This window comes from Crocodylus siamensis, chromosome 2 (assembly GCF_052110815.1).
Source record: "Crocodylus siamensis isolate JL-2025a chromosome 2, ASM5211081v1, whole genome shotgun sequence".
Taxonomy (NCBI): Eukaryota; Metazoa; Chordata; order Crocodylia; family Crocodylidae; genus Crocodylus; species Crocodylus siamensis.
Genome location: NC_143396.1, coordinates 11,673,409 through 11,700,915, shown reverse-complemented (window position 1 = coordinate 11,700,915; position 27,507 = coordinate 11,673,409). Strand labels below are relative to the sequence as shown.

General features: G+C 66.5%; 1 protein-coding gene across 2 annotated transcripts; it reads right to left on the bottom strand.

Annotated features, from left to right (window-relative positions):
* Window positions 1-6,855: 6,855 nt before the first annotated feature.
* Window positions 6,856-24,872, bottom strand: EBF4 (EBF transcription factor 4). 2 transcript variants are annotated; one of them, XM_090035249.1, is made up of 17 exons: window positions 24,472-24,872; window positions 19,931-20,087; window positions 19,665-19,728; window positions 19,501-19,556; window positions 19,176-19,249; window positions 18,768-18,836; window positions 13,056-13,137; window positions 12,407-12,524; window positions 11,749-11,882; window positions 11,156-11,252; window positions 9,837-9,925; window positions 9,522-9,587; window positions 9,261-9,438; window positions 8,971-9,156; window positions 8,663-8,866; window positions 8,502-8,576; window positions 6,856-7,981 (listed from the first exon to the last, which is right to left on the bottom strand). In XM_090035249.1, the coding sequence occupies exons 1-16, from the start codon at window positions 24,843-24,845 to the stop codon at window positions 8,506-8,508; spliced, it is 2,019 nt and encodes a 672-aa protein (XP_089891375.1). In that variant the 5' UTR covers window positions 24,846-24,872; the 3' UTR covers window positions 6,856-7,981; window positions 8,502-8,505. The 2 variants fall into 2 exon arrangements, with proteins under 2 accessions (XP_089891375.1, XP_089891374.1); XM_090035248.1 differs by having other exon boundaries at window positions 11,156-11,282; window positions 24,472-24,869.
* Between the last annotated feature and the right edge of the window lie 2,635 nt (window positions 24,873-27,507).

Sequence of the window (27,507 nt, the reverse complement as noted above, 5' to 3'; positions counted from 1 at the left end):
TCCGGGGGCTCAGGCTCCCTGCCCCGTGGCTCAGCAGAGGCTACAGGGGCAGATGCTGCTCCATGGCCTGTGCTGTGCAAGCGCTGCAAGTGTCCCCGTGGGAGCACCAGGGCTGTGGGAGCACAGCCGTGCGAGGGCCATGTCTGTGTACTGTGTGTCACTGCCTGCATGTCAAGGCTGTGCAAACATTGCTGTGCAAGCATCCAGGCCGTGCAAGCACTGCTGTGCAAGGGTGGAGGCCGTGCGAGTGTCACTGCGCGAGCACCAGGGCCGTGCTAGTGCCACAGCAGGGTGCCAGTGGGGAACATTAAATGGCACAAGTGGGCTAGGAGGAGCCTGGTCCGTCCCCATCCACCCGCCCCGCCATGGCGCACGGTGATTGATGGGCTCCATATGGTGCTTGCAGCTCAGCGAGTGCCACATGCCGCCCCCCATCTCCTCCCCCCTGCACTGCCAGTGCATAAATCAGAGCAATTAGCGAGCGATGCGGCTGGCTCCTAACGAGCGCTGGACACGGCTCATTGGCTGTGAGCATCAGGCGCCCACACCCCGGCCCCCAGGAAGTGCCCTGGTGGGGCAGGTGGGGAGGGGAAGGGGGGACCCTCCGTCACTGGAGGTGTCAGGGAGGGGCTGGACGGGCGCTGCGGGGGTGGTCCAGGCGCAGCGATGCCCGGGCTCTGCTCTGGGGGGGTCCCAGGCGTCGGGGCTGCGCTGGTGGCCCCTTCTCCCCTCTCTGCCCCACGCCAGGGGGGTTTAGGGCGCCGGCGCTGCTGCAGCCCGGGCTGGGCTGGCCCGATGCGCCTGCTGCACCGACCCGCAGGTCCTGGCCGGAGGGTCTCGCCCCGGCGCTCAGGCTCACTGGGGCAGGGAGGGATTTCCCCCTGCTCAGACTGGTCCCCTTCCTCTGCAGCGGGGGTGGCCTGGGCCTGGCTCTCTGCGGTGCCCACGACCCCCCCGGCAGCACCAGGACGTTGGTGGCCGCGGCCCCCCTGCTTTGCTGGGGAGGGGCGATGCCTGGGGCTGTCGGGGTGGCTGCGTCATGTTGGACGCGGGGTTTGGACGGGGCTGGCCCTGCCTGGGGCAGGGCTGGGCTGGGCAAGACCCCGCAGCTCCCTGCCCGCCGGCTCTCTGGGATTTGCACCGCGCTGCGGACCCTCCCCGTGGGGCCACACGCCGGTCTCCCAGCCCCGGGGTATGTGGGGCAGGGGCAGGATCGGGGCCGCACGCCGGGGAGCGGGGGGTGGCTCCCCCCCAGCCCAGCACTGGGGCCCGAGCTGCTGCAGGGGCTGGGCGTTGGATCGCCCCATCGCCAGGCCTCCAGGCCCCTCGGCGCACGGGGGTCCCGGCGCCCCCAGCACCCGCCCCGGGCTGCCAGGCTCTGGCTCCCACCCGGCAGCGCATCCCGGGGGGGGGGGGGGGCGTGTTTTTCCGAGCAGCTGGAGGCCGCGTAGCAACAGCCCTGTTTGCGTCCGGGCCCCCGGGCACGCGGCCTGCCAGGGGACTCGTTAGCCGGCCCCGGGAGCCGCTCCGGGCTGCGGCAGCACCGGGCGCGGGTGCTTCGGCGGGGCCCGGGGGTCTTCACTGCCTGCCCCGAGCCCTGAGACATGGGGGGGGCAGACCCCGGGGCCGTCTCCGTCCGCAGCACCCCCTCGCCCCGGGCAGCACGGCGTGGCTCTGGCGCGCCGGGGCCGGGGCAGGCCCTGCGGTTTGAGGACGAGGCAAGGGGCAGCTGGAGCCCGCGCTCGGGGGCAGCTGGGGCGCGGGGGGCGCCGCGCGGGCAGCAGGGTACGTCCCAGAGCCGCGACCGCCCCCCGCATCGCTGCACCCGGCGGCAGCCTCATTAACCTTTCTTGATGAAGGCAATTATTTCCAGCACGTTACCCGCTAATCTAAACAGCGCAGAGCGGGCGCGGGGGCGGGAGTCTGCCCGGCCCTGGGGGGGCCGTGAGTGCGGGGGCTGCCTCCCCGCGTCCCTGGGGTCTCGGCGGCCGGCTGCCCCGGCGGTGCTGGGCGTCGGCGTCGGCGTCAGGGCCCTGCCCCGTGCGCGAGCGGGCGGCCGGCCCGGGGCGCGGGGGCGCCCTGAGGAGGGGAGCTCGCACTCCCTGGCAGGGGCGAAGCCCCGTGTCCGGCTCCGGGGAGCCTGAGCTGAGACCCACGGCGGGATACCGGTGCCCGGTGTCTTTGTGGTTTGGGCCCGGGCGGGTGCAGCTGCAGGTGGGGGGCGTTGGGAGCCTGGAGCAGTGGGACCCCCCCCCCAGCCCCAGCCCTCGCTGCTGCAGCTGGGGGGGAGAGGGGCACCCATGGAGCGCCGAGAGGGCGGGGGCACGCGTGCGCCACCGCGGTGATGCCTGCCTGAGCCCCCGCCGGCAGCCCCGCCCTGGCTGTGTGCGCACGAGAGCCCCGCTGGCCCACGGGGCGCGTGTGCATGAGCCCACCTGCTTGCGTGCACATGCTTCCACGTTGGTGCAGATATGTGCCCCTTTGCGTGTGCAGGCACGTGTACTTGCACGAGGGTGTGCATGAACATGTGTGTTCCTGTGCTCGTGTGTGCATGGGAGTGTGCATGTGCGTGTGTGTGTGTGCGCATCCACCTGCCTGCATGTGCATGCTTCCATATTGATGCAGATATGTGCCCCTTTGCATGTGCAGGCATGTGTGCTTGCAAGAGGGTGTGCATGGACACATGTTCTTGTGTGTGCATGGGAGAGCATGTGTATGTGTGTGCACATGTGTGCATGGCTCTACACCTATGCAGATATGTGCACATGTCTGCATGTAGGCCTGTGTGCTTGCACATGGGCATGCCTGAACGGGTACGTTCCTGCACACAGGCGTGAGAACGTGTGTGTAAGCCGTGCCAGCAGCTCCATGCCAGGCCTCCTGGCACATGGCCCCGGTGCTGCTGCAGCTCCCAGCTGTCTCCTCCACCCCTCAGCTGTTCCCGCACCCGGGCGCCAGCCCAAGCCGCCGTGTTGGGGAAACTCCGCGCGAGAAGTTCGGCAACAGGCGGGTGCGTGTTGGCCGACGGCGTGGGCGAGGCGTGAAGCGCCATCTGCTTCTGGTTCCCTGTGCACAACACTCCCCTGCGCGTGAGAGCTGGCTGGGTGTGCAATGCTGCTTTTGCTGGGCAGTGCTGTTGCAAGCAGCAGGAGGGGTTGCCCTTGCCTCAGTTTCCCTTCAGCAGCTGGTTTGCAAGGGGCACTTGGCCTGGCGCGGGGGGGGCAGGTGGGGTCGGTGGGGTCAAAGCCCTGGGGCAGGAGCATGGGCTGTCCTGCTCATCTCTCCGCTCTGCAGGGGTGACCGGCCCTTGCCCCTTTTGCACCCTCTTGATGTTCCCTCCTCAAACGATCCCTTCTGCCTGGTTTCCGTCTCCCCCCTTTCCAAAATCCTACATCCCCCTAGGGCTGGCCTGCCTATGACCCCAGCCCCCACACCCTGGCTTGGGTGCGAGGAGCCCCAGGTGCTGTCTGCGGTGTGAACCCCCAGAATGGCCACATCCCAGCTCCGTGCCTCAGTTTCCTTGGCTGTGATGTGAGCTTTTATGCCTTTAAGCTTTTATGTTTTTAAGCCTGTACCACCTTACAGCTTTTAGCCTTTTAACTGTCACCCTCCCCCGAGCGCTGGACGCCAAGGGCCGCGCGTACCTCGCCATCAGGCGATCCCCAGCGCTGGTCGCCTGGTGATAAGACGTAACATCGGCGACCGGCGGGGGGCTACTTTTGGTCCTTCCCACCTCCCACTGGGGGGGCGGGTGCCTCGACTACCCGCGGCCGTCCTCCTCAGGCGGCCCCAAGGACTGGCGGCACTGCCGCGTGACCGACTGGGTTAACAATAGTGTGGGTGCAAGGGCCTGTGCATTCCTGCTCGGGATGGGGGGTTGAGAAGGGGCAGTGCTGGGCCCCCCCCCCAGCAGCCCAAGCCCAGGGGGCAGAGGGATGGGGTTGTTTTAACTTGCTCTCCCCCCCCACCCCCGTTACTGCCAGGCCCCTATGGGCCAGCGCCGAGTCAGTCCATTGGGACCCGCCGTGCCTGGGGCTGTACGTGCAGCAGAGACCACCCCACCCCCCGGCGCACAGCTGGATTCGATTTGCCCACGGGGTGGGGAGGATTTATGGGCGGAAGCAGCCCCCCCATGCAAGGCTGGGGGCCTGGTGCATGCTGGGATAGGCCAGGGCACACGGGAGGCATCTGGATCTCATTCCTGGCCCCGGCTGTGCATAACGGGGCTCCGGGTGCGTGGGGGGAGGGGGGATGCAGAGAGGAAGGCCGGGGGGGGGGGGTCCGTGCCCCTTCCTCTCAGATGTGGAGGCTGTAGCCGCTCGGTGGGGTGTGATGAGTTGGCCGGGGCTCAGCCCAGCTGGAGCTGGGAACCGCGGAGGCGGTGGGTTGGGCCTAGCTGGGGAGGGGGCAGAAGCCTGCAGGGGCCCCTTGTTTTTTGGGGAGGGGGCTTCATGGGCTGTCGTGGGCTCCGCACCCCCCTCCAGCAGGCAGGCAGGAGCACGAAGCCCCTCGGAGATGGGGCCCAGCCCCGCTCTGGTCCTGGCGTGCCTCAGTTTCCCTGTTGGGGGCTAACAGGGTCCGCCATCAGGTCGGTCTCAGACCAATGCAGCCCCCCCATCCCGGCTGGACCCCCCCACTTCTGCCACTTCTGCACTGCCCTGGCCTCGCGCTTCTGTGCTGGGCCACAGCGCCGGGGGGAAGCCACGGTCCTGGCCCCACGCCCGGGCCTGGCTCCGGGGGCTGCAGCTGGGGCTCGAGGAGCGGGGGGGGGCCGAGCCAGACCCTGTGACCCCCCGCCTCGGCCCTGGAAAGCCCCAGCTCCCTCCCCCGGGGAGGCCGTGTGCGCCCAGCGCCGTCCTGCAGCCCACAGCCATGGCCACGTCCCGCACAGACCCTGCCCGGACCCCGCCAGAGCCCCCAGGGCCTTGGGGCCTCCCTCTGGGCCCAGGGAGCTGCTGGCAGCCCGGGGCAAGGCCTGCCCAAGCTCCAGCTCCTGGAGTCCTGTTACCGAGTGGGAGCTGAGCTGGTTTGGGCTCTGCAGCCAGGGCAGAGGGGGGCATCTCCTGCGACACCCCCAGGCTCCCAGCATGCTGTGCCCCAGGATCCTTCGGTGCCGCACCCCATAGACAGCTGCAGGCGCGGGGGGGTGGGCAGCCAGCGCGCCCTGCCGGCGGGACGGGGTCTCCATCCCAGGCGCAGGCTGCGCGGCCCCTCGGCTGTGGTGGTTCAGTGAGGCCTGATCCTGCCGGGGGGGGGGGGGGGCACACGAGACCTGATGAGACCCCCACCAGCCCCACGCTCCTGGGGCCGTACCCCTGGCCTGTCTGCTCCGTCTCAGCGGGATCAGCTAAGGGAGCCGGGTGAATGGGATATTGGGGAAGGGGGCGCCGAGGAACGCGGCCGGGCGGTGGGGCGGAGGTGGGGCGGGGGTCAGCACAATGTCCTGGGGGGTCCCAGCTCTCGGCCAGCCCCTGGTGCCCCCAGCTCGGGGCTCCCCGCTCCAGCACTAGGGGCAAAGCCTAGCGTTGGTCCTGATGGGCGCTGAGCGGCTCGGACACAGGGCCGCGGCTCTGCTAGGCGTGGGGGTGCCCCCAAAGGGCCACGCCAGGGCAGACCCCCGCCCCTCACACCTTCCAGCCATGCACGTGCCCCCCTCCCTGCATGCACATCCCTGTGGGCACACACAGCCCTTTGCGTGCACCCTGACCCTGGCACATGGGCCCTCGCTACCACGCACACACCCGCAGCCTTGCAAACATGCGGCTCCCCCCATGCACACATGGCCCCCTCCCATGTGCATGCTCGTCCCCCCCACTCTGTGAATACACATGCGTGCTCCTTCCCACATGCGGACATACCCCCCCACCCTGTCCACACACACACATGCTCCCTGTGTGCACATTCCCCATCCCCCCCCACACAAGTGCTCCCTCCCATGTGTGTGCCTCCTTGCACATACAAGTGTGCTACCTCCCATGTGCGTGCACATCCGTACCCAGCATGCATACACACACATGCTCCCTCCCACGTGTGCACATCTCCACCCTGTGTGCATACACATGCATGCTTTCTCTCATGAGTGTACACACCCCTGCACCCCAGGCTAGCACAGGCTGGTGCACACTCACAGACACAAGTCCCCATGGGGTGGGACACACCTGTGCCTCACGTTGGCATGCACCGCGGCTGGGGGCACAGTCCTGGGGCAGCACCAGTGCCCACGGGTACCTTGCACACACATGCACATGCCTTGTCACTACTGCCAGCTCCCCCAGGCTGGGGGGTCTGGTCCTCCGACCCCCCAGCCCTGGCACTTCTGCTTTCACCCAGCAGTTGGCACTGGGGCACACACCCCACCCCTGTTCCTCCGGATTTGCACCCCAGCCTCCTTCCCTACGTGCAGCAGAGCCAGGAGGCTCCGGCTACTTGGGGGGGCCGAGTCTGGCTTCCATTTGCCCCCCCGAAAGGGGCCCTTGCTCCCCCCGCCAGCGCCGGGCTGCTCCATGACACTGGGCGAGGGCAGGGCCGGGGGGACACCGGCTTCCTCTCGCGGGCGGCGGAGGGGGCGGCAGGATGTTTGCCTTGGCTCCAACGGGTGTCCAGCTCCGGCTGAGGCCTGGGGCAGCGCCAGAGCCGGCTGCGCAGGGGGGTGGCTCCGGCAGCTTGTGGCCCGTGTCACCCCCCCACCCTGCACCTGCGTGTGCTGGGGTCTGTGTACCAACGCCCCCGCCCAGGGGTGCAAGGCAGGCTCCAAGTGCCACCCTGGGCAGCTCCTTGCCCCTCCAGGACCCGCAACCCCTGTGAGCGGTGGGTGCCCCCCGGCGCGGCACAGACCCATGCGCACCCGCCGGCTGTGCAAGTCGCTTTATTTCGGTTTCCAAACCCGTCTCGGGTCCCGGCGCCGGGTCCCGGGGGTCCGGATGGGGGGCCTGGGCTGGCCCCATTGACCCAGAGACCCAGCAGAGAGGGATCACAGCTCCTGCTGGCCTCCATGGGGCTGGGGGAGTCTGTCCAGCTGCCCCGTTGGGTCTGGGGTCTCTGGGTGGGGGGGCTCTAGGCCTGGATGGGGCTTGGGGCTGGGGACCAGGAGCCCTGTGTTCAGAGCTTGCTGGGTGGGAGGTTCATGGGGGGGTCTTGGCTGTACACAGGTGACACGGAGACTGCAGGGAGGGTGACAGCTATGCACGGCTGCAGCACACATGTGGACAGGGGGACACGCGATGCAGGACACGTGGGTGGGGGGGACACACTGGCCAGCCCCCCCCGCCAGCCCCCAGGCTTGCCCCTATATACAGCAGCCCTGATGCGCTGGCCGGAGCGTCCCCGGCTCCCTCGCGCGCCTGGGCCTGGGGCCGAGCTCCCCGGCTGGACAATGGAGCTGGGGGTGGCGGCTCCACATCTGGGCTGGAACATCTGGGCAGGTCAAAGTCTGCCGGGGGGGGGGGGGGGGGGGGGGGCAGGCTGGGCATCCTCGAGCTGGGGGGCCAGGCCGGTGTCTCCCAGCATGCAGCACCGTGCACAGGCCCGGAGCTCAGCCCCTCGTGGCGCCTCCTCCCCCCAGGAAACGGCCCCAGAACCCAGGAGTTCGGCCCCCGCCACCCCGGCCTCATCCTCTGACTCCCTTTCAAAGCTCCCCACAGCCAGAGACCCCCCCGGGCAGCACCCTGGCCTGGCCCTGCGGGGGTGGGGGCGGGGGTTACCTGAGCAGTGTCCCTGGGCCGGCACCGGGCTGCCAGGGACCGGCTGCTTTGCTCTGTGGGGGGGGACAGGGGCGCTGCCCTGCAGAGGGGACCTGGCCCCTGCTCCGGGCAGCTCCGTGCCGGGTGGAGGCTGGTCCAGGCCCCCCGGCCGCTCCGGACGTGGGCCTTGGTGCCAGGTGCCAATGGCCAGGGCGTGACCCCCCCTCGCCTGCGGTCGGGTGCAGCGGGGTCTGGGCGTCTCTCCTGGCATCCAGCCCTGGCGCACGCGGGCTCCGGTGCAGCTGCAAGAGAAGGGGCAGGGGTTAGACGGCGCGGGGGCCACGGTCCCGGGTGACCTGACCCCCCTGAGTTGGCTGGGAGAGGCCCAGCTCAGCCCCCAGCACCGGAGCCAGGCCCACAAGCACGGTGCTGCCTCAGGCCCACCCTGGCCTCACTCACGCATGCATGTACATACACATATGCACACGCACACATACATACACATGTGCATACATGCACACAGGTGCATGCTCAAGCAAACGCATACACACACATATGTGTACACATGCATACACACGTACACACATGTTCATGGACACACACATGCACATGCGTGCACACACAAGTATGCAAACAAACATGTGTACCGATATGTGCATTCACACATGCACATACATTTATGCACACTACACACATATGAGCACACGTGCAAACATGCGCGCGCATACAAAGGCGGACGCATGCACATGCACGTGTGAACACACACCCGCGCACACACAGAGACACACGCGTGCAGGCGGGGGGGGCCGCGCAGTGACCTACGCGCTTAGGAGTAGGCCAGTCCCTGCAGCGCCCGCGCCGGGCCGTGGTACTTGTCCGAGTCCTCGAAAGCCTGGTCTGAGGGGCGAGGGGCAGCGTGAGCGCCGCAGGAGCCGGGCCCAGGCAGCAGAGACCCCGGCCCGCGCCCTCCCGCGGCGACTCACCCTGGAGGGTGCTGGCGCCGGCGCTGGCGCAGGGGGGCGGCGGGGAAGCCTGGGGCCGCACCACGGGCGCGAAGGCGCTCTTCTGCTTGACGGCCGAGATCATGTTGACGGGGGAGAAGGAGAAGACGCCGGCGGGCGTGGAGGCCCCGGCGCCCGCCGGGAGGCTGATGGAGGACGTGCCCAGCGGCGGGCTGGAAGGCATGACTGGGGGGGGGGCGCAGGCTCAGGGCACGGCCGGGCACCGCGGCCCCTGCCCCGGAGCTGGTCTCAGGTGGGGCGGGGGCGGCAGCAGGGCCGGAGGGACTCACTGGCGTAGGGCGAGTTGGCGGTGGAGCCGTTGAGGAAGCTGGGGGAGCCGGGCACTCCCAGGCCGGCCATGGCGGCACCGCCGTAGCCGTTCATGCCGGACGACAGCGTGCTGTAGCTGCCCGGCTGCGGCGTGGAGCTGGGCACGTAGCCCCGGGGCGACACGCTGCTCGTGCTGCGCGCGTAGCCTGGGGGAGCGCACCGGTGAGGGGGCACCCCGCCCGGCAGCGCTGGCCGGGCCGAGAGAGACCCCGGGCGTGCGGGGCCGGCCGGCCCCTCGCCCTGCACCCACCTTGCTCGGCGCCCTGCGCGGCGTCGCCGAGGTTGACGCCCAGCTGCCCGCCGAAGGAGCCCACGCCCATCACGGCGCCGTGCCCGTGGTTGCCCGCCAGCGCCGTCAGCTGGCTCGGGGCGCGCGGGACGCTGTACAGGGCCTCCGCGATATCCGCTGCCCGCTTCAGGATGATGTCCTGCGGGGAGCGGGGGGTCACCGGGCTGAGGCTGCCCCAGCTCGTGTCGCGCGTGCCCGAGGCGGGCGGGGGGCGCGGCGTACCTGGTTATTGTGGGGCATCCCGTAGAGCGCCTCCACCAGGTCGGCCGCACGCTTCAGCAGGACTTCCTGGGGGCACAGAGCGGACATGGGGGGCCTGCCCCAAGCCCCCCCACGGCTGTGGCCGTGGCAGGGTTAACGCCGTGGCTGGCTGCTCTAGCCCACGGGACCTCCCTCCCCGCCAGAGCCGGGAGAAAACCCAGGGGCCCGGGCCCCCAGACTCCCGGCTCCGGCCACTGAATCCCCCTCCCCTCCCCCCCAGCCCCAGGGGAAGAACCCAGGGGTCCGCGGCCCCCCGCCCGCCCAGCCAGCCCCTACCTTGGGCAGGCGCTCGGGGTCCCCGGGGTGCCGCGGGATGACCTTCTGCAGGCGCTGGAACCCGTAGTCGATGGTCGGCTCGTTGAGCGCTGCGGGGAGGCGGGTGAGATCCCAGGAGGGGTGGCAGGGATCCGCGAGACCCCCCATCCCGCCCCACAGCCCTGTGGGGAAGGCCCCCCGGTGTCCGGGCTGCTGGACACCCCCACCCTCCACAGCCCGGTGCACGCAACAGGAGGGGCCGGGGGGTCTCCCCTGGTCATGGGGGGCTGGGAGTGGTGCTGTGCCCAGCCTGGGACATGCTTGGACACGTGTGTGCCCCTTGGCCTGCTTGTGTGCCACATATCCATGTGGGCTGTGGCCTCTTGGGTGGTAACGTGTTGCCCCCACAGCCCCCTGCCAAGAGGGGCACACGCACACACATGCACGCACACATGCATAAGTTTCTCTCTCCCCCCAGAATCACAGACCCAGGGTCACATGCTTGTGCACATGCACTCAGATCATGCTCAGTGTCAGACACACCCATGAACACAGGTTGGGGGTGATACCATTTGGTGTATTGCGTGCACTGGGTGTCAAGCACATGCGGTGTCACCCCCCACCCCCGGACGGAGCCTCACACGTAGTGTCAGACAGAGCAGGAGGGAGGGGGAGAGGCACAGGGCATCAGACATGCAAGAAAAAACACACACACAGTTGTGCACACGGTCCCAGGCACACATGTGCACAGCGGGGGGAAGGTCCACACAGCATCGGGCACATGCTGCCCCTCTCTCGCTCTCTCTCTCATACACTCACACAGGATTGTACACACGCACAAGATGGCTCAAACATACACAGGCATGTGGACACACAGGCAGGATCACACGCACACGCATAGATCATATACACGTGCTCACTGGATCACACATGCACACACATTAATGGGATCACACCCACACACATGCACAGACCTGCCCAGGATCACACGCACATGCACACGCGTACAGGAGCACATGCACATGTGCACAACATCCCACACAGGCACACGGGGCCACACGCATGCACACAAGAACACACGTGCACACACATGGTATCACACACATGTGCACACACACAAATCCAAACCCGCACAACCCCAGGGGGACAGAGAACAGAGCCCCTGGTGGGGGAGAGCAGCTGTACCCCCTGGCCCTGCCTGTCCCCCCACACACCTACCTGTCCACAAGCCCTCCCCTCCCATGGCTGCAGCCACCCAGCCCCCACCATAGCTGTGGCATGTGCATGAACACATATATGAGGTCGGATGCCTGGGTCCCGTGGGGGGTCCCGGGACTCACCGGTGTAGACGAAGCGTCCGGGCGCCCCCTTGCAGAACTGCTTCGACTTGTAGGACAGAGTCACCTCCACCACGCCTGGGATGTGGCGCGGCGGCGTCTGCACGCGGATGGCGTGGGGTGTGATCAGCTGGGGGCACAGCCGTGTCAGGCCTGGTGTCCACAGCAGACTCCCCCACCGATCCCCCGCCCCCACTGTGCCTGGAGAAGGTCATGCATACAACAGGTGCACACACACCTGCACATGCAACATGCATGCGCATACACATATGCACATGCACACATACATGCATGCATATACATGCGTCCATATGCACATGCATGCACACATTTATGCGTGCACACATGCACATAGGTATAGGCACATACACAGACACGCACGCATGCATATACATTCATGCATACATGTGAACATACATGCACATATACACATACATGTGCACATGCATGAGCTCATGAGTACATGTGCACATGCATGCACATATACACAGACACATGTCCACATGCACACCCATGCGCTCATGCACACACACACAGATGCACACACAGACATGCCTACCCACATACACACGCGTGTCCCCACCCTGCGGGCCTACCTCGCTCCACACCAGCATGGTGCCGAACACGACCTGGAGGCCATCAAAGAAGTTGTCTCCAATGACGATGACGGTGGCGCCACCCGTGGTCCAGCCCTCGCTGGGGCTGATGGCCTTGATGCAGGGTGTGGCAGCTGCCGGGGGGTGGGAGGAGCACATCTGTGTGCGTGCATGACTACACAGGTGCATTCATGCACATGCATGTGTGTATGCTTGTGTATACAGACATGCCTGTACATGCATGCCTGTGTAAACATGTGTGTCCAAGTGCATGTCTGAGTGCCCAGGTGTGTGCTTGTGCATGCCTGAGGGTATGTATGACTACGTGTGCATCCATATGCACGCACCTGTGTGCATATTTGTGTGTACATGCATGCATAAGTGCATAGGTGCATCCATTCATGTGCACGTGTGTGTGGCTGTATAGATGGATGTGTCTGTATGCCTGTCTACACGTGTGTGCACACACATTCCTGTGTACACGTCCAGGAGCACGCCTGAATGCATGTGTGTCTGCATGGGGAACCAGCCCAGAAGAGCTAGAAGTGCACGGATGATGGAGGCCATGGGGAAGCCCCCGTCGCTGCCGCAGCCCGGGCCCCCTCCACCTGCAGCATACCCCCCGGGGCAGCTGACCCCGATCCCCAGCAGGACTCACCCTCGGAGGGGTCCAGGCGCCGCGCCCGCCGCCCATGCTTGGAGTTGTTGTGCACGAACATGTTGTCGGACACGGCCAGGACGTGGCCGTCCACGTTCACTGTTGTGGACACCACCACCTGCGGGCACAGCGCCAGTCACACGCCATGGCCCCCCTCCCCCGACCAGTGCCCCAGTGCATTGTGGGAACGCCGGTGCGGGCAGCTGGCACTGCCCCTCACAGCCGGGCATCCCCTGCTGCCCAGGTCCGGTGGCTGGGGCACCCAGCACTGCCCGGGGCGCCTCCCCGCACCCGCACGGCTCATCCAGGCGGGGGATTGGCTGTGCTCCCAGCGCCGCGCAACCAAATTGCCTGGGTCGTTAATCATGCAGAAATGTCACAATTATCATATCACTCTGAGAGCCCCAAAGATGGTGCCAGGGCCATGGGAGCGGGGCACAGGACAGCCACGTGTGGGCAGGAGCACGGGGCACATCCCTCACCTGTGAGCACCATGGACTCAGCCCCCCGTGTCCGTGCCTCAGTTTCCCCCTCTGCCCTGTAACTCCCTGGGTGCCCAGGGCTGCCTGGGGGCTGGCGCAGCTGGCGGGGGAGAGGGAGCCCTGGTGTAGACAGGTCGTCGGTGCGGGGCGGCGGGGCTGCCACGCACCTGGAAGCGCCGCATGTCGCGGGGGTTGCCAGCGTTCTTCAGGCAGTTCTGGTTGCACTTGAGGAAGAACTTGAGGAAGAACCTGCCAGGGGCAGAAATGGGGAGGGGGGGATCAGTGCCAGGGCGCTGGGGTCACGGCGTGGGGGGTGCCGGTGCCGGGAGCCTTCTGCACACACCCGCAGGCCAGCACGTGCCAATGGCTGCACATGCCAACACGCTCATGCATGTGCCAGCTGTCACCTGTGCACACAGGCACAGGTATAGGCAAGCCGCCCTGCAGGCGAGCACACCTGGACACATGCATGCATGCAAGTGCATGCACATGTGCAGGCAGGTCAATACGCACTTGTAGGCATGTGCACACACACACATCAGTGCAAGCATGCGCATGCCAACCTCCATGCCAGCATACACATGCGCATGTGCGGCTATATGTAAATGCAACCCCCAGACTGCATGTGGGTCTGCATGTGTCTCAGCAGGTGTGTGTGGGCATGTGTCTGCATGTGCATGCATGTGCACCTCTGTGTGTACATGTGTACACATTTGTGTGTGTGTGCATGTCTGTGCTTGTGCAAGGGTGTGTGCCTGTGTATACATGTGTGCAAGTGCATGTATGTGTCCATATGCATGTGTGTGAGCATGTGTGTGCACACCCTCCAAGAACCGGTGCCAGTGCCCAGCCAGCAGTGCTCACATCTGGAACTGGGCTGCAGGGAGTGCAGGGCTCTGGCACATGGGCATGGCACAGACACGAGTGCACACTGGGGCACGCACAAGGATCTGTACATGCACTGGCATCCCCCCAGCACATACCTGCACACATGCATGCATGCTTGGACACAGGTAGGGATCCACCAGCATGCATGCACACACATATGCACCCCCAGACACCCGTAGAGCAGTACAGAGAATCCTCCCCATGGGCAGTACCGGGGCCCAGGACATGTGGAAGGGGCCCAGCTCGAGACGGTGCTTATGGGGTGAGGCGGGCGTGCAGCCCCACAGTCCTGGGCAGGATGGATTAAAGCTGCAGCCTTCCAGGGGTGGAGGGGTGTTAGCCCCAGGGGCTCCACCTGGCTGGTGCCCCTCGCTCCCGACCCGCAGCCCCCTGCCCGCCCTGTCCAGCCATGCCCGGTGCTGCTCTTGCCAGGAGCCTGCACCCAGGGCTGGGAGCAGTCAGCCAGGGGAAGGAGAGAGGAGGCTGGAGGGGGTCACAGGGGTGGGGGGGAGCAGAGGAAAGGGGGGAGGGGGCTGAGCTCAGCTGATGGCAGCAGCACAGCGGGAAGGAGCCCACTTAGCGCAGCCCCATTAGCGGCTGATTGAGCTGCAGCCGGTGGCAGGGAGGGGGGGGACCCTGACACCGGCAGGAGAGGGGGGGAGACCCCCTCCACCCTCCCAGCCTGGGGCCTGGCCGTGCTTGGATGCCCCGCCACCCCGGACCCAGGCCGCTACCCACTTGTGACCCCAAGCCCTAGGGAACCAGCCTGGCCATGGTCCTTGGGTCTTGCCAGAGCCCCCACAACCCCTGGGGCAAGCGCCTCTTGGGGCTGGGAGTGAACCCCACTGAGAGCTTAGTCTAGGGCCTGTGCCAGAGCTGCCTAGATCTAGCCCTGAACCTGTCATAAAGGGACCTAGAACCAGCCCAGAACCACCCCGCCCCAGCCCCAAACCTTCCCTGGAGAGACCGAGAACCAACCCCGAACCCGTCGTAGGGCAACCTAGAACCAGCCTGGAGCCACCTAGCCCTGGCCCTGAACCTGCCCTAGAGAGGTCTAGAACCAGCCCCGAACCCATCACAGAGCCACCGAGACCCAGCCTGGAGACCCTCGAGCCGTCCCGGAGCCACCCATGCCCGTAACAGGTCCCGTGGCGGCTCCAGGCCCGGGTGACCCAGAGGCTGCGACCGTGGCGCCTGGCGCACTCCAGCACCGTGCCCGGTGCTGCCCCCCCACCCAGAGCCAGTCGGGGTAGGGGCTCCTGGCAGCCCCCTGCCCCCCCCCGTGCCAGCCGCGCATATGGGGCTGGGAGTTAAAAATAAAGACAATGCGCATACATTAGCATAGCTAATGCGCTGCGCTCCCCATTTAATATGCAAATGCCGGGCGCCCGGCGCCGAACACCTTCTGTTCCGTGCGCATAAATTTGAATGCGCAATTAGGCTAATCTTGGATAATTAATGAAAAAACGCGTCAATTTTAGCTCCTAAGTAATTTGATTAACATGTTGATAGGGCACTTAAGCCGCCTCTCCACGCCGGAGGGGCCTGGGGGGAGGGCTGGGAGGTTGGGGGGCAGGGCTGGGGCTTTCCTGCCCTGCGGCGGGCCTGGAGGGGTAGAGGTGTCCAGAGCCTGGAGGCGGGGGGGTCCCAGCTCAGGATTGGGCCCTCTGCCCTCAGCGGCCGCAGAGATGCGCCCAACTCTGGGGTGGAGCCGGGCTGTAGCACTGCTGTCCGCAGGAACAACCTACCCTGGGGAGAGGGGCGAGGGGGTCGGGGCAGCCAGCCGTGGCCCAGGCATGCATGTACAGGGTAGGGCCCAGCAGGGGATGGCTGCTCCTAGTCACTGCCCCCAGGCAGCATGGAGCAGGGGCACCGGAGCGTGTTTGGGGGCACAGCGCATGCAATGTCCCCCCATGTGTATACACGCCAGCCCGTGGCATGGAGACAGACACATGCACACGCATCCCCCTGCCCCCCGGCTCTTGCTCACTGGAAGACCGTCTATATGTCCAGCTCCTGGTCCCCATGGCCTGGCCCTGGACATGCATGTCCACATATATGCACATGTGCGCACACACAACTGCACATGTGCATACACTTATGTGCACACACAGGCCCATGCACACAAGTGCACACCATCATGTACACATCTGCACACACCTGTGTGCGCACACATACACAGGCAAAAGCACACACATGTGAACAGACACAAGCATGCAAGGGCTCATGTGTGTACACGTGTACATGCACACATGGACTTGCACATGCCTGCACATACACATATGCACACATATGCACATGCACATGCACAGCTGGATCCCAGCTGAGGCTGCCTGCGCCCTGGGAGAAGCAAGCCTCCAGATCCAGGCTCCATCGCCCGGGGTGGCAGGGCCGTGGGACCTGGGTCCCAGGGCTGGGGCACCCGGTGGGGGTGAAGGGGCACAGGCGGATGGAGGGACGAGGGGATGGGAAGATGCAAGGCAGGTGGATGGATGCCCTGGGCCTGTGCCTCGGGCAGGCAGGTCTGGCCATGTGTGGCTCTGCACACACCAAGGCCACTTGGTGCCTGGGGGTCACAGCAGCTCCACTGACCCCTGCTGCCAATGCCTGGGGGCTCCGGCATGTCCCTGGCACGGCGCAGTTGGGGTTAGGGGGAGCAGCTGCCACTGGGGCTGGATGGAGAGATGGACACACGCCCAGGGACAGACAGACACGTCTGTCCAGGGTCCTCGACACTGCACACACGCAGGCTGGCACACTTAGGCAGCTGTGTCCATGTGCAGACGGTCACATGACATGCACATACATGCACTCGCATGCAGACACATGTATGCATGTGCACAACTGTACACACATACATACACATATGCAGACACACATGAACACGCACATGCATGCCCCCAAGTGCACACACATGCAGAGACCGCTGCGTGCACGCGCAATGCCTGCACATGAGCAACCCCACACTAAAGCCCACACGTGTGTGCGCTGTGGCTGCCTGGGTGCTGACATGCACATGCTGGCCGAAGGCAGACTGCGACATGCATGCACTCTCTGACAGATGTGCTGCAGGCTCACACAGGCACAACCATGCCTGCGCATGTGCATTGTCACACACATTGCCTTGCAAGCGATACATGGATGTATTCCCCTACTGATACACATGCATGCACACGTGTGGACATGCTCCTACCCTGGCACCCCTGATGCACAGGCTGGGTTGGGCTCACCTGGGGACAGTCACAACCACCCTAAGGCCCCGACAGACCCAGACTCTGACACAAGCAGCCACAACTTGCACAGAACTGTGCAGACACACATGCACACACGCACAAGCACAAATATAAATGTGCATGCGCACGCACATACAAACATGGACATGCATGCATGCATACACACATAGATGCATGTTTGCACAGACATGGATATAAACACCCCCCCATGCACACATATGCACACACCTACCCACATGTGCATGCACACACCTGCGGGTGCACACTCTCTCCCACCCAGGGCTCAAGCCCACAGACAGCCCTGGGGTTTTGGCAGGGCCTGGTTCCCTGTCCCCCTCCTCACTGCAGCCCCCAAAGAGCTCACACGTGTCTCCCCACATCCCATGTCTCCAGAGTGGTGCTGCAGGCCCATCCAAGTACACGGGGGTAGAATTTGCATGTGCAATTAGCTAACAAGCTCCCCTGGCACATCTAGTTCCTGCCTCACTCCTCTCCATGACACTGGGCACCAACCAGCAACATGAGTCGATCATGGGCAGCCCTGTTTGTGTGGTCACGGCACCCTCATATGTGTGCCTGGCATGTCTGGATGTGGGGGCTCGCAGCAGTGCTGGAGCATGCAATGTGTGTGTGCATGTGTATGTGTGAGCATGTGTGTAAGGAACAGCAGCACAGGGAAAGAAACATGTGGCAGAGGCACACGTGTGCAAGCTCTTGTTATGCTAGGTGTCATGTGCATGCCTGGCAGGCTGCATACACACAAGATAGCACACAACATGCATTTGCACCTGTGTTCACATGTGGAAAGAGCCTGTGTGTCTGAGTGCAGCATGTCCCCGCCCATGTAAGGAGCTTGAACAGGTGTTTCTATGTGTTTGGCATGAGGGAGAGTCTATGTGTACACAAAATGTGTGTGTGTGCACAGGGCATCTGTGTCTGGGCATGGCCGGTCTGGAAGCGTGTGGCCTGGCAGGCCTGGACCTGGCATGTGTATGCATGTGTTTGGGGGGGTTGTGCCCACATGTGGCATCAGACTGACCTGTGTGTGACAAGCATGTTACATGTCTGTGAGAGCTGCCTCCAGGTGTGTAACATGTCTGTCTGTGCTTGACATGCCTGTGTTTGAAGCAGTTGTGTAAAGGGGTGTGACTATCACAGGTCTGTACAGGTGGCATGTACACAGCTCTGCTGTGTGCAGCCCAGCCCAGGCAGGCATGTGTGCACGTGAGACACGTGGGAGATTCCTGTGCAGGGAGGTCTGTGTGTGAGCACTCATGAGCATGGTGTGTGCACATGGTTTATCCACATAGGCATAGCACAGGTGTGACTCTGGTGGCAAATCACATGTCTGTGTGTGCACAGCACACACACACGTACTTACAAGTTGCGTCTTTCTGGCATGTGCACAACATGCATGTGACACTTGTGTGAGCACGAGGCACATGCCTGACATGTGTGCAGTGTGCTGACACAGGCCTGTGTGTGTGCCTGGCCCAGGCGTGCCCCTGGCATGTGCAGCCTCAGATGCCATGTGGCCCTGCCAGTGCCCCTCACTCCCGACCCACAGCCCCCATGCCCCCTGCAACCCTATGGATGCCCCTCACTCCTGACCTGCAGCCCCTGCCCCAACTCCATGCAGCAGAGATGGGTCCTCTCCCCTCCCTGCATCCCCTTTACATGTGGGGAAACTGAGGCACAGCTCAATTGAGCCTCAGGAGCACAGGGAGGTCTGGATCCCAGGCCCCCACCCCCCCATACCTGTCGATGATGACGGGGTCGGAGGGCGTCTCGTTGCGGTTCCCGCAGCTCTTCTTGTCGCAGCAGCGGCTGGGGGGGGAGGGGGGCAGGACAGCCTGTGACTGCTTTGCGGGGGGCTGGGCCCAGCCCCCAGGAGAGGAAACTGAGGCAGCACCACAGGGCCCCTGCAGTGCTCCTCACCCCCTCCCTGCTGGGCCTGCAAAGGGTTAATGTGGGCAGGGGGAGGGGGGCCCTAGTGGGTAGACGCAGGCAGGGCCCCCCCGGGGACTCAGCCCAGCACAAACAGGCCCCCCGGCCTCCCCTGGGCTCGTTAGTGCAGTGCTGCGGGGGCAATTAGCCGTGCTCCGGGGGGGCCGGTTCCACCCCAGGCGCAGCAGCAATGGCGCCAGCGCCAGCGCCAGCACCCACCTGCACATGATCTCGTGGGTCAGCAGCACGCGGCACATCTCGGGGTTCTTGTCCTGCCCCTCGTAGATGATGGCCTGGGGGGGCCGGGGGTGAGTGCGGGGCCTGGCCTCCCCAGCCCCCCCAGCCCTGCTGACGCCCCTCACTCCTGACCCGCAGCCCCCCAGGAGCTGGGCCTGGCAGGGCCAGGCATGCCGGGGCTGTGGGGCTGAGGTAGGGGACGGGGGCAAGTATGGGGGGCTGATATGAGCTGCCCCCAGAAAGCCCCAGCTGCCGGGGGAGGCTCCCAGGGCCCCCCTGAGACCCCTCAGCCCTGGCACGGCACTACCTGCTTGGACATGGAGTCGATGAGCCGCACGTAGAGGTCCTGCTCCGTCCGGATCCCTGCGGGGGAAGAGGAGAGGGTCAATGAGGTGCCCCCACGCCCAACCTGCACCCCTGCCGCCAGCCCTGCCGGCGCCCCCCACTCCCGACCCGCGGGCTCCCCCTCACCGTTGCTGTAGAGCAGCTGGAGCCGGTAGTGGATCCCGTTGTTGGTTTTCTCACCGTTCTGCTCCTGGGCAGGGCAAAGGTCAGGGGCAAAGGTCAGAGGGAAAAAACTCATGACAGCCCAGCCCAGAGGGGGCACGGGGGTCCTGTCTGGGCCACATCCCCCCCAGCCCCCACCCAGCACCTCCACCTCTTCCATGGCCCCAAACCTTCTCCCCCTCCCCACCCCACAGCCCCCCAGGAGCTCCCCGGTGCCCCTCACTCCTGACCCGGTCCTTCTCCACGAAGTCGATGAAGGAGGTGCGCTCGATCTCCACGGGCTGCCCCTGCCGGTCGTACATGGCCAGCACGAAGTGGAAGAAGTTTGACTTGCGCAGGTTTGAGGGCGGCTGCTTCTCGAAGTGGGCACGAGCCAGGCCCACCCCGCTGTGGGGAGAGGGGGGAGCGTGACCCCGGCCCCCACAGCCCTCAGACCCCACCCCGTGCCCTCCCAGACCCTGCTGCCCCTGCCTGGTGGGCAGGGGACATGACCAGGGACATGTGGGCAGTCAGTGGCAGAGCAGGACTCCCCATCCCTGGTCCTGGGGGCACACAGGCAGGGGCATGGTGGTGATGGGGGGCTCGGGATCAGTTCGAAGCCGCCATGGAGTGGGGGGTCCGGAGGGAGCTGGGGGGTCTGGATTAGTGTGTGCGCATGTGCAAGCATGCATGTAGGCAAGCGTGCACATGGGGACATGGGTGGAAGTGTATGCAGGGCTGTGTGCGTGTGTAGGCATGTGTGACTGTGTGTGTCACTGCCCCCTGCTGGACAGGCCCAGGATGGGACCGGCATGTGTCCTGCTCCCTGCACTGATGGCAGCCGGGGGTGCCCTCACTCCTAACCCCCGGCCCCCTGCCCATCTAGCCCCTGGGCTCAGACGTATCCATGCGTGCACACACATGCACGTCTGTGTGCACATGTATGCACATACGTGATCACGCACATGCAAGTGCACATGCACACAAATGCACCGCAACTCAAGAAGAAGCCAGGCCCTGGCTACCACGGCCTGGCCCCATGCACCCGCCGGGAAGGACGGGGTTAACCCACTGCCCTGGGTACCAGGCGCGTTGCTTAGCAACAGCAGCATCCTCCCAGGACCTCACCTGCCCCATACCCCTGCCCTGCTCTCCAGGTTGCCATGGGGTGGCACAAGCGTGGCAGGTCTCAGCCCGGCGCCAGCTCTCCTGGGCCGGCGGGGGCACCAGGCCTGGGGTGGGGGCGCCTGGCTGGGGTGAAACCTGAGCTGCCCGTGGGGGTGGGGGGCGGTTCTTGAGCTGGCACCATGGTTGGCGCTGCACCTGCGGCCTGGTGGGCACTGGGGAAGGCAGACCTGCACTGAACACACACACGCACGCCCAGGAGAATGGGTTGGACACACATACGTGTGCGCACACAACCAGGATACACACATACACAATGCAAAACCCAGGAATCCAGGACACACACAGATACAAACACAAGCCAGGCATTCAGGACACGCACGCACACACACGTACACATAGGGAACCAAGGCATCTGGGACACACACACGTGCACCCACACACATGCATGCACACACAGACACACAGAACTCAGGTGTCCGGGGAACATGGACACACACGGATGCACACAGAACCCAAGCATCTGATATACACACGCACGCATGCATGCACGCATGCACTCAGGTGTCCAGGATATATACACATGCATACAGAGCATCCGGGCACACAGGACAGGGACACACACATTCACATGCACACACATAGAGAATCTAGGAGTCTGAGACACACATGCACATGCATGCACACACAAAACCAGGTGCCTGGGACACATGCATTCACACAAAGAACCTGGGTGTCCAGGATGGACACACACATGCACACACATTCACTCGCATACACAGAGCCCAGGAGTCCGGCATGGACACACACACACGCGCGCGCGCGCGCGCTGCTCCGCTGTCCCCCGGCACCGCGGCGAGCCGGTCTGGGAGTTGCGGCCGCGGCCCCGAAGCTCTGAACACCGACCCAGGGACGGGCACAAACCAGGCGGGGACTCCCCCTCCCCCAGCCACAGTGCAGCGGGGGAAACTGAGGCACGGAGCAGGGATGATCCGTGCAGCTGGCACTGGGCAGGCCCCCACCAAGGCAGACAGGCCGCTGCCCGGCCTGATGCACACACAGAACTCCGTGGCCCGGCACACGTGTGGAGCAGGGCACGGGTGCACTGACCCAGGCAGAGAAGCACATACGGACATGTGTGACGTGACACGCTCATGTGTGCTCATGCACCCAGGCACATGCTGAGTAACATGCTTATGCCCGCAGCATGCTCAGGCCGGCACACGGCTGTACATGCTGATCTATGCTGAAAGCCATTCGTGAGCCTGCTGGAACACACCCAGTGGCACGCATACACCCACCCATCCACACACACACGTGCACACAAGCCTGCCAGCACACTCCCAGTGGTGCACACACACGCACACTCACACTCACTGGACGCAGCAGGCCCAGGACAGGTGGACAAGGCCTGGACCCCACGTCCCCTCTGGCACCAGAGCCTGCGGCACGGGGGCCCAATCCGGCCCCTTCTCAGCTCCGGGGCCCAGAGGGATGGGCAGTGGTTGGCCTGGCATGGGGGGAGCGGAGCTGGGCAGCTGCAGAGGAGTGCAGGGGTCTCTTGGCAGTAGCCCCCACCCCCACTGCGCCGTGCCTCAGTTTCCCCTGCCCCCCCGCCTGGAGGCGCGGGCGGCGGAGGCGGCGAGCCATCCGTAGATGGAGCCCCCATGAATTATTAAAGGGAATCAGAGCATTTCCTAGCAGGGCCCCGGCCGGGCGCGCAGCGCTTACAGGAAAGCCAAGCTGCGCGGGCGCGGGGGGTGGGGGAGGCTGGCGGCTTCATTCCAGCCGGTGCGGCGACGGGGTCTGTGACACGTGTGTTGCGTGTGTCGCGGCACCGGGGAAAGGGGGAGTGTGGGGTGGGGGTGAAGCGGCCCAGCCAGGGAGACGCGGGCATGGCCGGATTGCACATTCTCCTGGCCACGCACACTCCTGGCAGGTGTTGGGGGGACATGCTCGGCTCCTGCCCAGAGGGATGGGGACACACTTGCACACGCACGCCAGACACACTTGTGGGCCATGGCCTGGATGTGGGCTCATGTAAGTGCTCTTGTGGCTCCCACGCCCTGCTTGCCTGCAAGGATACGCAGGTGCACACGGAGCACAAACGAGCCCACAAACAAGCTCACGGGGGTTTATTTGGGGGAGTGTATGCACACGCAAGCACACAGCTGCACTGGCATATGCATCCACACACACACACAACTTCACTGGCATGCACACATTCACACACAAATGCATGTGGGGACATATGCGCGCACACACATCCAGACATACATGCATGCAGAAACACAAGTGCACTGGTGTGCGCATGTGTCCACACATGACTGCACTAGTGTACACATGCACACATGTCCACACACACACACACACACTTACACACAGATGCACACATCACCCCGAGACTCTCCTTCCTGTCTGCTTCTATGGTCTTGTGTACAGAGCCTTGCACACGCAGTTGCACCCCGCCACCTACATGTTCCCGGGCTCCCCACTCCTTGCCCCATCCCCCTTGCCACCATCCCTGGACACAGCAGATGCGGCCGCAGTGCACGGCTGCCACCCAGCCCAGCACCTTTTGCGCACACGTTTGCACGCGCCCCGGTGCTCTCTCTTCTCTCCAGCGCCCGCTGCCCTGGTGCTCACGCCTCGGCCTGGCCGCGCCATGGCAGGGCGTTTCCTCCTGCCCAGCGAGGGGCTTGTCTGGCCTGTGTCCCGGGCCGGGCACGCATGCAGAGAGGAGCCCCCTTGCCCGAGCGCAGCCCCAGCCCTTGGGCAGGCCGTGAAGCAGGGTCGGAGCGGGGGCCAGCTGGGAAGTCCCGCCTGGGCTTGCTCCGGGGGAGATGCAGATCCCTGGGCACGAGTCCCCGCAAGGCCGAGCCCGCGTCCAGCCCCGCCAGGCCCCGCGCCCTGGGGTCATTTGTTTCGGGTCATTCAGGCCCTGGGACAAAAGTGCCCCCCCCGGCCGCTACGGCCCCTGCTGCGGCTCGTCTCCCGCAGGCCGGGGCGGGCGCTGGGAGCGGAGGCGAAGGAGGCTCCGTGGCAAGCGCCGGCTGCACGCGGCTTCGCGCGTTGCGGGGGGAGCGGCCGGGAGTTTGGTGGCTTCGCCGAGAGCAGCGCCCGGTCCAGGGCCGGAGCAGGGGCAGCGCCGCCGGTGCCGCCGCCGGCCGCGGGGTCACGGCTGCTCGGGCCTGCTGGGGCCAGGCGCGGTGACTCCTTGCGAGACCCCGCGGCAGCTCGCGGGCGTCTCCTGGGGCGGGAGGTGGTCCGGGGAGCGAAAGCCTCCCAGCTCGGGCAGACCGGAGGACGGGCTCGTGCGCCCCGAGCTTGCCCCGGGGAGACGGCCGGTCCCCCACGCTGGGAAGCCCTGGCCGGCCGGCCGGCCGCCGCACGGGGAGCGCCGCGGGGCAGGGGACCCGCGGGCACTGTCAGCGGGCAGTGCGCCGCCCGGCCGGGGCTCGGAGGCGCGAGAGGCCCCCGGGGCCCGGGCTGGGCACGGCCCCGCACCCTGCCCCGCGCCCCGGCTCCACGGGCATCCAGCCGCAGGCGCGTCCCCGGGCAGCTGCCGGGCGCCGACGGCGGTGCCCGGCGCTGCGCGTCCCGGGGACGGCCGTGGGCGCGGGGCGGCGGCGCCCCGTCCCGCCCAAGTTGGGGGCCCGGCTCCTACCTCTGCGCGGCGGTGCCCGCGTCCAGGATCCCGGCGCCGGGCATCCAGGCGCGGACGCTGAGCGGCTCCTCCTTCATGGCCAGCGCGGCGCGGGGCAGCGCGTCCTGCAGCGGGAACATGGGGGCGCGCGGCGCGGGGCGCGGGGCTGCGCTGGCTCGCTCGCCCCGGCGGGAGGCGGAGGCGCGGGCGGCGGGCGGGGGCCGGGCCCGAAGTTGGCGGGGCAGGCGGGGGCGGGGCGGGGATGCCGTCCCGGGGGCCGGGCTCCGCGGCGGCGGCGGCGGCGGCGGGCGCAGGACGCGGCCCCCCCGCGCCGGCGCCGGCTCCGGCAGCAGCAGCAGCAGCAGCAGCGCCCGCGGCCCCCCCGCCCGCGCCATGCCGCTCCCCGGGGCCCCCCCGCCCGGCTGACATCACGGCGGGGCGGGGCGGGGCGGCTCGGCCGGCCCGCGCCCCGGGAGCACCCCGAGTCCGGCCCGGAGCCCCGACTGCGCATGCCCCCGCCGGCCCCCGGCAGCGCTGAAGCGGGGGAACGGGCACCCCACACCGGACACCCCCGCAGGCCCCCGGCGCCCCGCGTGTGCCCCCCACCTCCACCGGGGCACGGGGTGCCTGCCCCCCAGACCTGGTGCCCTCCAAAGCCCCCTGCCCCACGCACACTCCCAGCTCCCTGCCCCCCGCCCGGGTTTGAGCCCTCTGCTCGGCCGGGCTGCGCGGGGGGCGCGGGGGCAGGACCCGGCCCACAGCGGGTCTCGGGCCTGGCGGAGCTGGCGCGGCGCGGGGGCCCGGCTCGGGTCGGCGGTGCCAGCAGGACCGGCCGGCACGGCACGGCACGGCACGGCACGGCCCGGCCAGGAGCGCCCCTTGCAGTCCGGGGCAGCCGGTCTCCCTGGGGAGGCCTCTCCGGAGTCGGGGCCCAGGCCCGGGAGGACGCGGGCAGGTTGGGAAGGGCCCAGCGCAGCGCAACCACGAGGGTCAGGGCCTGGGAGGCAAGAGACGCGCGTGGGGAGAAGGAGCTGCCGGGACTGAGTCTGAGTTTGCCCTGCAGGGCCATGGCGGAGCAGCTGGGAACAGGACTAGGAGCAATGGCCTCCAGCTGCAGCAGGGGAAACTGAGGCTGGGCGTGAGGAAGGCGCTGGATCCACGGGGGCTGGACACGCAGCGGAGCCTCCGGCCCTGGCCGGCCCTGTGCTTGCGGGGTCAGGTCCAGGCCGGCCTGCAGCGAGTCCCCTCCGGCCCGGTTCTCCAGGGACCCTGGGGCTGCAGAGGCTGGCTGGGGCGAGCTGCTTGGCGCACGGCTCTGCAGCTCGGCTGGCCGCGGCGTCCCGACGCACCTCACCTCCGCGCAGGTGCCCCCGGCACCCAGGGCCGGTGCCCGGCAGAGCCAACACCTCCTGCGCCCCAGGCAAAGGGCAGGGCAGGACAGGGCTGGCTGAGATTTGCTCCGGGGGTCCCGGGCAGAGGCTGTGCCCCCCACCTCACGGCAGCCGGTAAGGCCCAGCAGCCCTCAGCTCTGCTGTGCAGCCTGCAGGCTCCCCCCTCACCCGACTGGCCCCCAGCTGGGGCCCAGGGTGCTGCCGAGGCCAGCGCACCCGGGCAGGATGCTCCCAGGCCCCCGCAGCTGGAATTTAAGCCAAGGAGCCCCTGGCTTTATGCTGCCCCCACCTGGGGGGGGTCACAGACCAAGGGGCAACTGCCTGGGGCATGGACCCCCTTCCCTCCTGCAGCTCCCTGGTGCTGGGCACGGCTCTGCCGCAGCCCCGAGACGGCTCGTTTGCCTGCTCCGATCCCGGGAGGGAGCTCCGGGAGCTCGGCCCAGCTGCAGGCCCCGGAGCCGGTGCCAGGGAGGCCTCGCTGGACGTGTGCAGATGGGGGTCTCAGGCGGTCCTCCCAGTGTGTGCGGGGCCCGCTGGCAGGCTCCCCCGCTGCTCAGGAGGCAACACCAGGCTGGAGGGGGGTCTCTGTCGGCTGCCCCCAAGCTTTCCACCCCCGTTAGCAGGATCCGGCTCCCGCACAGTCCCTGGGGACCCCAGTTCCCTGCGCTGACGTCACCTGCCCTAATGGAAAGCCGTGCATGGAGCTGGCTGGGCAGGGTGTATGGAGGGGGCCGGCTGGGACCACCCCCCAGAGCCAGCGAGGGGGCTCAGGCCCAGGCTCCGTGATGCCTGGGGCTGGGGGCACCCCACAGAGGGAGCAGCTGCACGGCTCCAGGGGAGCATGGACAGATGGATACAGGCTTTGCAGTGGGGGGGGCAAAAGCCCCCTTGGTTATACCTGCCTTATCTGGTGGTGCTGGGGACTCCTTGCTCCCCCCCCGTAGGCGTGATGGGCGGATGCCCCCCCCATAGCTAATGGCTGCGCGGGCCCAGCTGGGCGCCTGCCATCGCGGCGCTGCTAAGTGCCTGGGCGGGCAGAGGCAGCCGGAACCAGGTGGGGGGGCCCATTTACTCAGTCCCCAGGGATGACTGAGGCTCCAGGGGGGCTGCTCCCTCCCCCTGCAGCTGTAATGGGCCAGGCGGGTGCTGCTGGCACAGCTGCGGGGTGGGGGGGCAGCTCCCTGCAGCCTGGCACCCCCAACACCCAGCTGGGCAAGCACAATGTGGGCGGGGGGGCCCCAGGGCAGAGCCCGAGAGCTGCCGGGGGCACAACCCTGAGCTTGGCTAGCCCTGCACGCTGTGCCGGGGGTCGACAGGGGTCCCTTTGCCCTCGTGGGGCCTGAGGGTACACCCGTTCTGCTCAGAGAGATGCCCTGGGCAGCTGGCGTGAGCGCCTGGCCCCGGAGGCAGCAGAGAGGCGCGAGACTGGAGCAGCCACAGGCCGAGGCAGATGTCCCAGTGCCCGGGAACGTGGGGGCCTGGATGGGCCCATCGTAACCCAGCCCCGAGCCAGGAGAGCAGTGCCTTCGCCTGGGCTTCTGTGAGCATCTCTACCCAGGCGTGGCAGTGGCATGGCTCTGCTTCTACGCAGGAAGGATCAGGCTGGGTCCCTCTGCCCCATGGGAAGCAGGGTCTGGCCCCGAGGAGGGCAGAGTCCTGCTTGGAG

What these genes read in the sequence shown, in the direction of transcription:
- EBF4 (XM_090035248.1), bottom strand. Translation starts at nt 24,845, where the DNA reads ATGGCGCGGGCGGGGGGGCCGCGGGCGCTGCTGCTGCTGCTGCTGCTG. An exon ending in GACCCCGTCATCATCGACAG is followed by an intron (nt 13,138 to 18,767) that starts GTATGGGGGGGT and finishes TGCCCCTGGCAG; the next exon opens with GTTCTTCCTCAAGTTCTTCC. An exon ending in GCGACATGCGGCGCTTCCAG is followed by an intron (nt 12,525 to 13,055) that starts GTGCGTGGCAGC and finishes CTGTGCCCGCAG; the next exon opens with GTGGTGGTGTCCACAACAGT.